Here is a 12,289-nt window from a genome sequence, read left to right on the forward strand (position 1 = left end):
GTTCTAGAGCGTGGGATTTGAGGAAATGGAAGAGTTAAAGGGGCGCTAAATGGAGGTTTCGTTGTTTAAAGGGCCAGGTCAGATGAATGGGCACAGCCCTACGAGATGTTTTGGGTAACAGGGTTGCCATTGTTCAGCTGGCGACCCCCCCCCCCCCCCCCGGAGACCTCCTGTCTATGGCGGCATCGGGGGGCGTGTGGAATATGGCTGCCCCCCGCTGTCCGGAGATGTGACTCCTTTGCGTCTCTGCTCTTGAATTTGTAGCCCTCTATTGGGATCTATAGATGCGTTTTTTAAACATCAAAAATGACTTTATGTCGGAAGGTAAATTAAAATAAATCCACAAAGACCCCTTCAGTCTCTGAAAGCTCGCTCCGCACCCCGTCCGTGTTATCTGTTTTGTTAAATCGCTTCTATGCGGCAAGATTTGTTCTAAAATTGGCGCAGCAAACCGCGAGAGATGATCGCTATGTCATTCAGCCAGGGTCTAGACGGAATAATTACCTCCCGTGAATCTGTTTGGATTAAAGGGCTACCCCCCCCCCGTACATTAATGCATATGACAGCTGAGTGCTTCCTTAACCCCCCATATGCATTCACTCCTTACCCCGTCCCCATCTTCCGGCTGAACGCTCCTCCATGTAAGCGATAAACTCCCGTCCGCTCCAGCGCTGGCTCAGGGCAGCCCCCACCTTGTGCTTGCGCGGAAAGCGATCTCCCGTTAAATTTAAAGGGAGCGCTTTCCTTCCACTGATCGGCAGCTTCAGAGACGACGGCGGCGGCTGCGGTTTCTGCATCAGTTGAGTTTTTTTCTTTTTTTCTTTCGAAGGCCGATAAACCGCCCCGTAGGGTTCAGAGCGATTTCCTCGGTCCTGCCGGTAGTTTAACGCTTAACGTGTATTTCAGGGATGAAGACGAAGCACGCTCTGCGGCATCACATGAAGCTGCACAAGGGAATCAAGGAGTACGAGTGTCTGGAGTGTCACCGCAAGTTTGCGCAGAAGGTCAACATGCTCAAACACTACAAAAGACACACCGGTGAGCGGGGACCACGGACTTGGGGGAAAAAGGAACCTAAATCTCACTGTGTAACTTGGTGTTGGCCAAGAAAGATTAGCTCGGGGTGGAATAATGGACCTTTTAGTTTTCATAAACCGCTAACTATATTGATTGCTTCTTCTGAACGGTCCAAACCGATTGGTTCTGGCAAATAAGTGGCTTAGTAAATGGGTCTTGCTGGAAATATATACATAATATATATAAAATATATTGTATGTTTTATATATCATTTTTTATTATTATTTTTTTCCCGGCATATAGTGGCAGTACCGGCGGGCTTTGCTCTCTCCCGGGACAAGCATTTGAAAAGATAAAGGGTTAAGCTCCGCCCCCCCCCCCTTACCCTATAACCGTACTCACCGGCGCCCGCAAGTCAGTTCTTTTTTGTCCCGCACAGGTAGTCTCCGGGTCCAAGGATACGATCGGCACACGGGTTGTTGCTGATAGGGTCCCGGGTGGAAGCTCGGCTGCGGCATCTTCACCGCGTTTACAGATTGAATCTGTAGCGGTTTCTTAAAGACGTCCAGGGGAGGAGCATGCGCAGTACAGTGGAACGCACGTCCGGGTGGTTATGCGTTCCACTGATGATCCGACCGTGCTACAGCGCATGCGCGGCTCGGATCATCCGACTTTTGGCGCCAAATTTTAAATTTGGATGCCTATTTATACTGTGCAAACCTGCCTGACCACAAGAGTGTGTGTGTCAGGACAGGTTTCCGTGTTGCCTAACCCCCCCCCCCCCCCACACGGTTTTTGGTGATCCTTATCTACGGATACACCAAAATGTTAACCCCTTCATCAAAAAGAAAATGCCTCCTGCTCCTCCCAAAAAGGCTTCATGCAAGTCTAAACACTTAGCTTGCCTAGGGTGTAATACAGGAGGGAGACGTGCCGGCAGTGTTTAGCAGACATCCTGGCTAAAGAGAAGCAGAAGGACATGCAGTCCTTTCTATCCTGGTTCCAAGACAATTTATCCCAGACTTTTTCGGCATTTAAAGAGGCTGCCAAACCGACGGTTCAGGACAAGCCAAGTAATAAGCGTAAAAGAGAGAAATTCATCTATATCAGATTGGTCATCTGGAGAATGTTCTCGCTCTTCTACGGATTCAACTAGTTCTGAAGATTCAGATTTCGAGTCCGGGTTTCCACCTGAAGAGCTGGAAAAAATTCGTCAAGGAAGTGAACCGGATATTGCTTAACCCGGAAGCTAAGAGAAAGGGTTTTCCCATTTTGCCGCAAATACTGGAGTTTATGCAGCGTGAGTGGGAAAAATCCAAGTAAAAGAGCATTTATCTCAAAACACTTTAAACAACTTTTTAAGCTACAAGACGATGCCATGTGGGAGGAACTGCCTAAAGTGGATGTCCAAATTGCGCAGTTATCTAAAAAAAAAAACCACGTTGCCGATTGGAGAGGTTTCCGGTTTAAAAGATACCATGGACAAAAGAGCAGAGACGGCTAATAGAAGGATGTTCCAAGCGTCAGGGCTTCAATGCAAAGCCGGAGCAGCTGGAGCTAGAGCTCAAGGCCTATGGATCCAGAAATTGGAAGATCGGGTTCTGGAGGAGGCAGATAAAGATCTTTCTCAGCTTTTAAAAAAAATTTTAAATGATCAAATGAATTCCTGATTGACACGGTGGATGAAGTGGTCAAACTCTCTGCTCGTAACATGGGGCTGTCAACAGTTGCCAGAAGAGCTATCTGGCTTAGATCTTGGAATGCTGACTCCGGATCAGAATCTTCATTATGTGGACTGCCATTTGAAAGAGAAGCTTTTTGGTTCTCCACTGGAAGAGCTGTTAAAACAAATGTCTGACACTAAGAAAGCTCTTCCTCAAGACATCAAACCTAAGTGGAATCGGAGATACCCCTATAATAGGCAGCAATATTCAAGACCTTCGGATAAATCTTCCTTTCGGAAGCATAATAAAGAATCCAGATTTCAATTTAAAACTACAAGACAAGAAAGGACGAGGAGATTCTGGCAGAGTAGGAGGTCGCCTTCAGAGGTATCGGGAAACATGGTTCCACACTACCAACCCATGGATACGTCACATATTATCGGAAGGCTACACCGTTCTGCAAGACCCCAAACGATTATTTGCTGATCTCCTCATACCCGTCAAGAACAAAGAATACGACACTGGGCAAGGCAGCATCAAAACTCCTCAAACAGGGAGTGATGGAACACATTCCGAAAAAACATCTATGTCGGGAGTTTACTCTCACTTGTTCCTGGTACCGAAGCCAGACGGCTCCTTTCGTCCAGTTTTAGATCTGAAATCGGTCAATCAACGTATTCCATACCAACATTTTCGGATGGAAACCATCTCGTCAGTGACTCGCATAATTCACAAAGGAGATTTTATGGCGTCTCTAGACTTCCAGGACGCCTATCTGCACGCGCCGATAGCAGAAAGATCAAGAAGATTTCTCAGATTTGCAATAAAAAGCAAACAAAGGCTTAAAGCACTTCCAATTCAGAGCACTACCTTTTGGCCTCTCAACCGCCCCAAGGGTCTTCACCAAAATCCTTACTCCTTTAGCAGCGGAGCTCAGATTGAAAGGTATAGCGGTGGTTCCATATCTGGACGATTGGCTAATAAAAGTGTCTTCTTCGGCAAAACTCTTAACAGATCTTCAGGACATCAGAGACCACGGTTGGATTCTAAACGTAGCCAAATCAAACTTAAATCCAACTACGAAGATCCGGTTTCTGGGTTTTCTGGTAGACTCAGTGTCTCTACGTCTGTATCTTCCAGAGGACAAAGCCAAATGTATTCAGCGAAGCGTCACACAGCTACAAACATACCCTCTCAGCACCATCCGAAAGGCTATGAGCATCTTGGGATTACTGACATCTACCATTCCTGCGGTAGCCTCGGCGCAAGCGCGAATGAGACCTCTACAATAGTACATTCTATCCCAATGGTCCGGAAGAGACGAACACCTAGACACAAACATTCTTATGTCTCAGGATGTACTTCAACACCTGGAGTGGTGGAAGGTCAAAATAAACTTAACAAGCGGTCTATCGTTCCAGCCAAAGGAATGGCTTGTAGTCACCACGGACGCGTCCAGAACTGGTTGGGGAGCACATCTCCAGTTTCGCACAGCCCAAGGGAAGTGGTCAACACAGGAGGCATGGCAATCCTCCAATTTCAGGGAATTGAATGCAGTCTTCAAGGCGCTGTTATTCTTCAAACCGTGGATATCAAAACGCCACTACAGTACAGACAAGGAGGTATGAGAGTATCCAGCCTTCCAAACCTATGCTCAAAAATTATGCGATGGGTGCAAGAGAATCTGGAAGCAGTTTCGGCTGTCCATATCAGAGGTCGGAACAATATACTCGCAGACGACCTCAGCAGAAACAGATGCTCCCAGGCAGAATGGTCACTTCACCCGTCTGTTTTCCAAGAGTTGGTTGCAAAAGTAGGCTTGCCAGAAGTCGATCTCATGGCGACAAGATTAAATCGGAAAGTATCCCTTTTTGCCTCTCTTTACAAGATGGACTACCCTCCGTTTCTGGATGGTCTGGAGATCAAGTGGCGGTTCAATCTGGCGTACGTTTTTCCGCCGATCTCTATGATTCCTCGAGTGATTCTCAAGATCAAAACGGACAAGGCGAGCGTACTGGCAGTTCTCCCTTTCTGGCCAAACCGCAGTTGGTTTTCAGACCTTTGCCAACTTTCGATAAATCATTGGGAGCTTCCGCTATCTCCAGACATCTTGGAGAACAAGGGGATTCCACTCCACACTCTTCAAATTTTCAAATTGACGGCTTGGCTGCTACAAGGCTAATCCTGAAAGATCAGGGTATAGACTCCATCATGGCTAATCTCCTTTTAGGTTCAGTCAGACCTTCCACAGCCACTATTTACCTAAGAACTTGGAGGAAATTTCTAGAATGGTGTCAGTCTCACGACTTACAGGCTTCACCTCCATCCATGCCGGTCATTCTGCACTTTTTGAATCAGGGATTTGAAGCAGGCCTCAAGGTGGCAATACTTAAAGGTCAGATTTCTGCTCTCAGCCATTTTTTACTTGTCGATTTAGCATCGGATCGTTTCATTCGAAGATTTGTTAAAGCCATCATGATTAAAAGATCCTTTTTTCCACCATGGGATCTCACCTTAGTTCTCAAAGCTATGTGTTCTGTGCCATTTGAGCCTCTTCAAGAAGTCTCCCTCAAGTTCCTCTCCTTAAAAACAGCGTTTTTGGTTGCTATCACATCAGCACGTCGTATTGGAGAGCTCCAGGCTCTCTCAGCCTCGGAAGATTTTCTCATTTTTCATCAGGACAAGGTAGTTCTGTATCCCAGGCCATCCTTCCTTCCGAAGGTCTTATCTCAAGCTAATATTAACCAACCTATAGTCCTTCCAACGTTTAACCCGAATCCTACATCATCACAAGAAAATGACTGGCACACTCTGGATGTTAAGAGGGCTCTTTCTGTTTATTTGCAGCGCACTTCTGCCTTTCGTTCATCTGATCATCTCTTTCTTCAGTTCCATGGCAGGTCTTCAGGCCGCGCAGTGTCAAAGTCTACATTAGCCAGATGGCTCACGGACGCCATCCGTCTGGCCTATGACTCCTGTGATAGGGTTCTTCCGTCTCCGGAAGAGATTTGTAAGGCAGCTACTCGGTCCTCCTGGAATACCTTCATTAGACATTACAGACTGGACATTCCCTCTGCCTCAGAAGCGGAGTTTGGGCGGCAGGTTCTTCACACCGTTAATCGCTAACTCCCTCCCTTTTTGTTTGGGGGGATCTTGATATATCCCGCCGGTACTGCCGCTATACGCTGGGAAAAACAGTAATTTTTCCTTACCGTAAATTCTCTTTTCCCCAGTATAGTGGCAGTACGTGTTTCCCTCCCAAGTTGTGTTAATAAAGTAAGTTTTTTTTTTCTACTGTATGGTCCTCTTGTTATTAACTGACTTGCGGGCACCGGTGAGTACGGTTATAGGGTAAGGGGGGGCGGAGCTTAACCCTTTATCTTTTCAAGTGCTTGTCCCGGGAGAGAGCAAAGCCCACCGGTACTGCCACTATACTGGGGAAAAGAGAATTTACGGTAAGTAAAAATTACCGTATTTGCTCGATTATAAGACGACCCCGATTATAAGACGACCCACCAAAATCTAAATATTAATTTAGGAAAAAAACTAAATTGATTGAGAAAAACAAGATTGCGAAAAATATATATATTTTTTTATTTCCTTTTATTTGCCAATCTGCCCCCAGGGTTGCCACTCTGCCCCCAGAAATGCCTTATACCCCCTATTTGCCACTCTGCCCCATGATGTGCCCTTTAACCCTCTATATGCCACTCTGCCTCCAGAAATGTCTTATACCCTCCTATATGCCACTCTGCCCCATGATATGCCTTTTAATCCCCTATATGCCAGGGTGGCATATAGGGGGTTAAAAGGCATATAGGGGGTTAAATGGCATTTCTGGAGGTATATATATAACTGCTAACAGCAATCACACTCCTATCAAGCCAAGGCAGCCAGTACATGCTGGAACCTGGGGATGATAGGAGTCTGAGTACAGCCTCCCTATGCCATGCTACCACCACCACCCCCCTTACACATCCATACTAACACACACTCATTCACAAACATTTAAATACTCATTCATTCCAATAATCACACATACTTCACACATTAATCACAAAAAACCCTCCCCCACCCACTTACCTGAACTGCAGATCTCTCACTCGAAGACTTCTGCAGGGGCCCGGCTGTGTGAGCAACTTCTCTGGCCCCGCCCCCAGAGGAAGGAGGGGGGGAGGCAGAGTTATGTGACTCTCTGCTAGCTTCCTGTTCTCCTGCTGCTCGCGACCAAAGCCCGGTAAGCAGCCTGGCCCCAGCGAACATTTTGAGGTCTAATTAGAAGACGACCTCGATTATAAGACGAGGGGTATTTTTCAGAGCATTTACTCTGAAAAAACCCTCGTCTTATAATCGAGCAAATACGGTACAGTTTTTTTATTTATTTATGCTAGGATAAAGCAGTATATACCTTCTTACAATTTCATTTTCCTCTCCATCTGCCCTCTTGTCATTATATTTCTGATAGATTCCTTGCGGAAATTGGTTTTTTTTTTGTTCTTTAATTTTTGGCCTGTAAAGCATCGCAGCATCAACGTACAATTATAAACATTTAAACACACAAAAAAGTATATAAAACACATACATTACACAAAAGGAACTTTATATCATGTTTATATGATATTAGAATTTAGGCTAAACCGAATTTTGGTCGTCTTCTCAAATCTTCTCCATAAGATCCATAACCAGGTCTCCCAAATCCGATCATTTTTAGTAGAATTTTTTTTGTTTTTTTTTGTCCGGTTGTTTTAGGTATCAAAGACTTCATGTGTGAGCTCTGCGGAAAAACTTTCAGCGAAAAGAACACCATGGAGACCCATAAGCTCATCCACACCGGTGAGTCCGCGTCCTTCTAACTCCCTCTCCGCCGCTGAGATGTTATCTGGACTCACGGACTTCGGGGGAAAGCTGAAAACCAGTATGACCAGTTTAACCATCGCCGCCCCCCCCCCCCCCCTTCTCGTATCCATTAAATATTGCAACATTTTTCCCGGGTCTGAATATTACGGACATAATAAGCGATGCCTCAACCATTCCATTGTAAGATCTCGGGCCGGCTAACTGTAAATGAATATGGCTGTTCCGGATCTAATGCCATTGGCAAATATTAATCAGGAAAAAAAGAGTCATTTTGCCCTTTTTATATAATTATATAAAAAGGGCAAAATGACTCTTTTTTTTCTCGAGTCCCCCGTATCCAGTTATTTCTCACTGTATAACGCTCTTGTACCGGCCGCGTCGTGTATTTAACTCCGGCTCTCTCCCTTCTCTGTACGGACCCTGTGAAGTGGGGAAGCAGTGGTCCTGCTCGGTCTGCGACAAGAAGTATGTGACGGAGTACATGCTGCAGAAACACGTCCAGCTGACCCACGACAAGGTGGAGGCCCAGAGCTGCCATTTGTGCGGCACGAAGGTGTCCACCAGAGCGTCGATGAGCCGACACTTGAGACGGAAGCACCCCGAGGTCAGTTATTGGGTGGAGAAAGCGCCAGATTGGCTTTCACGTTCTCTGTGTTCAGTCGTTGGTTTGTAGTATGAATTACTGACGCTAGGATCATGGGGGCAGCCATCTTGCTTCCCCCCCCCCAACAGATCTCATATAAAGCATCGTTTGGGTTAAAATGTTCATATTTTAGTTACTGCGAGTCTCTATCCAAAGCCTTCACCAAAACAGAATTGGCTTATTTATTATAACCTTTAATAAAGAGTTAAATGGCTCTTCGTAGTCTGCTGGAAAAGAAAGATGGCTGCTCTCTGCTCCATTGGCTTATTTCTCTATAAGGAACAGAATTTGACGGCATTTGGCCCACATATTTCTTTCCCCCTCTTTAAAAACCTCTAACCGTCTTTGGTCCTTTGGTCTTGTCTGAGATTCCGGATATGCTATACTCCTGTGTGTTTACATTCCCTACCTGTACTCACCTCTACCACTTCTGCTGGGAGGCTGTTTCACTTAGCTGCAAGCCTCTCAGTTTTAGATGATGACCTCCTTCCCCAGCAGTTCTCCTTGTTTGGAATATACTTTCTGCGTCTGCTAAATATACAGTGATGTGTTTACTCCTGGGTGTTTACGCCTGATTGTTTACGCCTGGGTGTTTACAGTAAGTTGACTTAGTGGTGAACACTCGCTGTTTAGTGACAAAATCCACTAAAAGCTCACGGACTCTATGAGACGAAGGGGTCGGGGAAGTAACTCGCTGACACGTCCGTGTCGGTTCCTTCTAGAAGATTCTTTCTGCCCGTCATCAGGTCTAACCCTCCCTTCAATGTCGTAAAAAGGCACCTCTGAGGCAGTCGATCACTGCGGCCATTGGTGAACGTTCCCCAAGTTTAGTAGGGAAGAGGAGACGTCTTTTTTAGAGTTTAGAGTCAGCTTTGCTTCCTTGGCCTGATGGGTCTTCGGAACAACTACCCGCAGATTGCTTACAGAGAACATGCACAACCCCCGAGTGTTTGATGTCCAAATACCTCCATCTCTACTAGAGTTGGGTGAGAGGGCAGACCGGACATAGACATTATATCCCACTGATGCTCTTCATGATGGCGTGTAAGGTTACCATCGGCTTAAGTTCGTAGGATGTTTATGAAGGAGATCGCTGATCTGCCCAACTGTCCCTGGACCTGCTGCCATAAGCCTAGTAGGTCCCATCCATAAATGCTACTGACTTTCATGAAGCAGGACGTGTCCTACCATCCTACCCTCCACTCATCGTGGGGTGAATGGTCAGGGTTTTTTCTCTATATGGATGTTGCGTAATCTTCTCGCCCAACTGCAGCCTCTTTAGATCTTCTGTTTGTGTCTCGATTTGATGCCCATGAGATAAATTCAGAGCATGACCTTCTGTCACTAACTGTAAGCTTTTATATCGTGGAAGGTTCCCTTTAGGTTTTAATGGCTTCCATGAGCTGATTTTACGGACTCCTGTGGCTTAACCCCCCCCCCCCCCCACAGGCTCGTCGAATATATCCCTTAAATAAAAACACAATTGCGCGTTAAGGTCAGGCAGATATTTCAAGAGGCCGCCTTTCTGTCTTCTTTCTTCGCTCTTCGGCTCTCACGCGGCAGATAATGGCCTGTGTTCTCACCAATGACCTTTTTACGAAGATCTAATGAGGGGACTTTATCCACGTTAGGTCATCTCTGTGCGTATTGAAGACTTCGATGACTTGCATGAATCGGCGGGCATTGGCCAGGTAACTAGAACGCGCTCACGGGGCTTACTGGCCACAAAAGTCACATGCTTTTACTATTGAATGTGTGTGTCTTAATGTGAAATTCTGGGGTTTATTCACTATAAAGGAGAGCTGGCTGGAGAGCTGTGGTTTCCGCTCCCGCGCTTCGCTCTTTATTATGAAGGCCCAGACACTTGCAGGTTTCTCTAAGAAAGAGCGAGCTGGCCCCGTATAATGTATAATTCAATGTGCAATGAGAAATATCACTGATTTAACAACCCTGCCGGTTTATGGACTGGTTTTAATGACCCATTTTAAATCCAACCCCCCCCCCCACCTCCGAAATTTGGTCATTTATGCAAAATGAATGAGTTTCTGTTTGAGGCCGAGGTGTTGATAACCGTGGTATGGTGATATGCGCAGGCAGAGCTGGATGTGGACGACGAGGATGAGCTGCACCGGGGCAAGCAGTCGCCCGTCGGTAACCGGCATGCGGAGAAGGACAAGGCGGTGGGAGAGGATGGAGAGGTGTCGTTCGCCGAGTACCACCAGAAAGCCGTGGAGTTCACACGAGGCGGAAGGGACGAGGATGGCTCTGCGGTGGAGACCCTACAACAGGTCAGATGATAGGAGGGAAAGGGGGGGGGCATTTTATCCGTAGCTGACAAGGATAGTGGGAATTGTGGTTAGTCACCAGCGTATCTGGGGCGGGAGAACATTTTATAGTTATGGGCACTAAATAACTTAACGGTGCAATTAATATAAATAAGCAATAAATGTGTATTTTGCAAATATCAGGGGAATAGGCGTTATGACTTCATGTACTTAGGATCTGCATGATTATTTCTCCCCGTTAGGTTCTCTCTTAAGTCGCTGATGGTTGTTGATTGGTTCAGGTAGCCTCTGCGAGAGCGGAGGAGGCTGGAGAGAGCTTAACGACAGGAAGGTGGTTAGATAAATGAAGTTCGTTAAAAGCCATAATTCTAGACGGCTCGCCTTCCAGACGTTATAGGCGTTATGACTTTAATTAACTAAAAAAAAAACGTATTATTTGGGCTTGGCAATGATGTCAATCAGTTTTGGGTTTCGTCAGATGCCTCAGCAGTTACATTCTCAACTAAGCGGGTCTCGGCTACTTCACGGTCTTTTCATTTTTTAATTTTAGGTGGTCGTCACCATTAGTGATGGGAGCGTCGCTGCTCCATCTTCAACAGTAGGACTAACGAACATCACCGTCACTCCCATCAGCACCGCAGCCGGGGCCCAGTTTGCCAGCCTCCAGCCAGTGGCCGTGGGTCACTTGACGGCTCCCGACCGTCAGCTGCAGCTGGACAGCTCCATCCTCACAGTGACCTTCGACGCGCTCAGCGGCAGCGCCGTGCTTCACAACCGGCCGGCTGAGCTGGCCATCGCGTCCTCGCAGGAGGGGTCCGGCCCGCAGCCCGTGGCTCACTTCATTAACCTCACCACCTTCGTGAATTCCATAGCTCCTTTAGGGGGTCAGCTCGCCGCCGAAGGTCCTCTGACATGGAGGGCAGTCCCGGCAGGGGAAACGCCGCCGCCGCCGGAGGAAGAGGTGCAGGGGTCCGGCCAGACGGAGCAGCAGCCGCCGTCGCCTTCGCAGGGTGGCCAAGCCGTTCCAGCGGACTCGCAGGAACAAATGTACACTTACTGAGCGATCGCCATCTTTAACGCAGCTCATAAACTACTGACCGCCGTGACCGGATTGGAAATTCAAAGATGGCGGCTGACTAAACTTGAAGAACCCGCGGGGTTTTGGATTAAAACGTGTAAAACGGCAGCTTGAGGGCGACACGGAAACGGAAGAACTTTCGGCTCCCGACGCGTTCCCCTGTCGCCGGTCGCTTTAAAGAACCAACGCTTGCAGCGAACCCTATGTTGGCTGGGCCTTCTGGGAGTTTAAGGGAGGTTTGGTCGATTAAAGTTTTGAGAAACAAACTTAACAAAGGAGCGGTTTACATTTGGATTTTTCACTTCTTCCCTGGGATTTTCTCGCGTCTTCGTACGTTGATCTCTAACGCTCTACCGCAGCACTTCCGATACCCGCTAATAATAATAATAATAATAACACTAATTCTAACTTATGGGGGACATCGGTGCTGAGAAGGGGTTTCTCTACCCAGTGCTGAGATATATATATATATATATATAGTTTATGTCTGTTACAGGAACAATGTGCACTGAAAACCATATTTATGCAAAAACCCAGAAGGAAGAGAAAATAATAATAATAATAATAGGAATAATAATAAGAATAATAAAGGTATAGTTCATTGGGAAATTAAATGAAGGCCCAAGGGACTGGCCCTTGACATTCCGGGGGCCCAGATCCTAAGCCTTGCTTTGTGTGATCTGTGATGCGATAGACTAAGGCAGCTATTCTTTAGAGTGACCGACGATTCTATCGATGCTGACGT

General features: G+C 46.7%; 1 protein-coding gene across 1 annotated transcript in view; it reads left to right on the top strand.

Annotated features, from left to right (window-relative positions):
- The window catches only part of LOC149281445 (PR domain zinc finger protein 15-like), a 22,447-nt gene extending 10,921 nt beyond the window's left edge, over positions 1 to 11,526 (top strand). The window contains exons 19-24 of the mRNA XM_089499297.1: positions 907 to 1,038; positions 7,431 to 7,514; positions 7,967 to 8,142; positions 9,813 to 9,872; positions 10,275 to 10,469; positions 11,017 to 11,526. Of these exons, the coding sequence (XP_089355423.1) occupies positions 907 to 1,038; positions 7,431 to 7,514; positions 7,967 to 8,142; positions 9,813 to 9,872; positions 10,275 to 10,469; positions 11,017 to 11,526 (1,157 nt within the window). The remainder of the gene's footprint in view (positions 1 to 906; positions 1,039 to 7,430; positions 7,515 to 7,966; positions 8,143 to 9,812; positions 9,873 to 10,274; positions 10,470 to 11,016) is intronic.
- Positions 11,527 to 12,289: the final 763 nt, after the last annotated feature.

Source organism: Sceloporus occidentalis, unplaced genomic scaffold, assembly GCF_023333645.1.
Source record: "Sceloporus occidentalis isolate IW3139 unplaced genomic scaffold, rSceOcc1.0.p SCAF_132, whole genome shotgun sequence".
In the NCBI taxonomy this organism is placed as follows: Eukaryota; Metazoa; Chordata; class Lepidosauria; order Squamata; family Phrynosomatidae; genus Sceloporus; species Sceloporus occidentalis.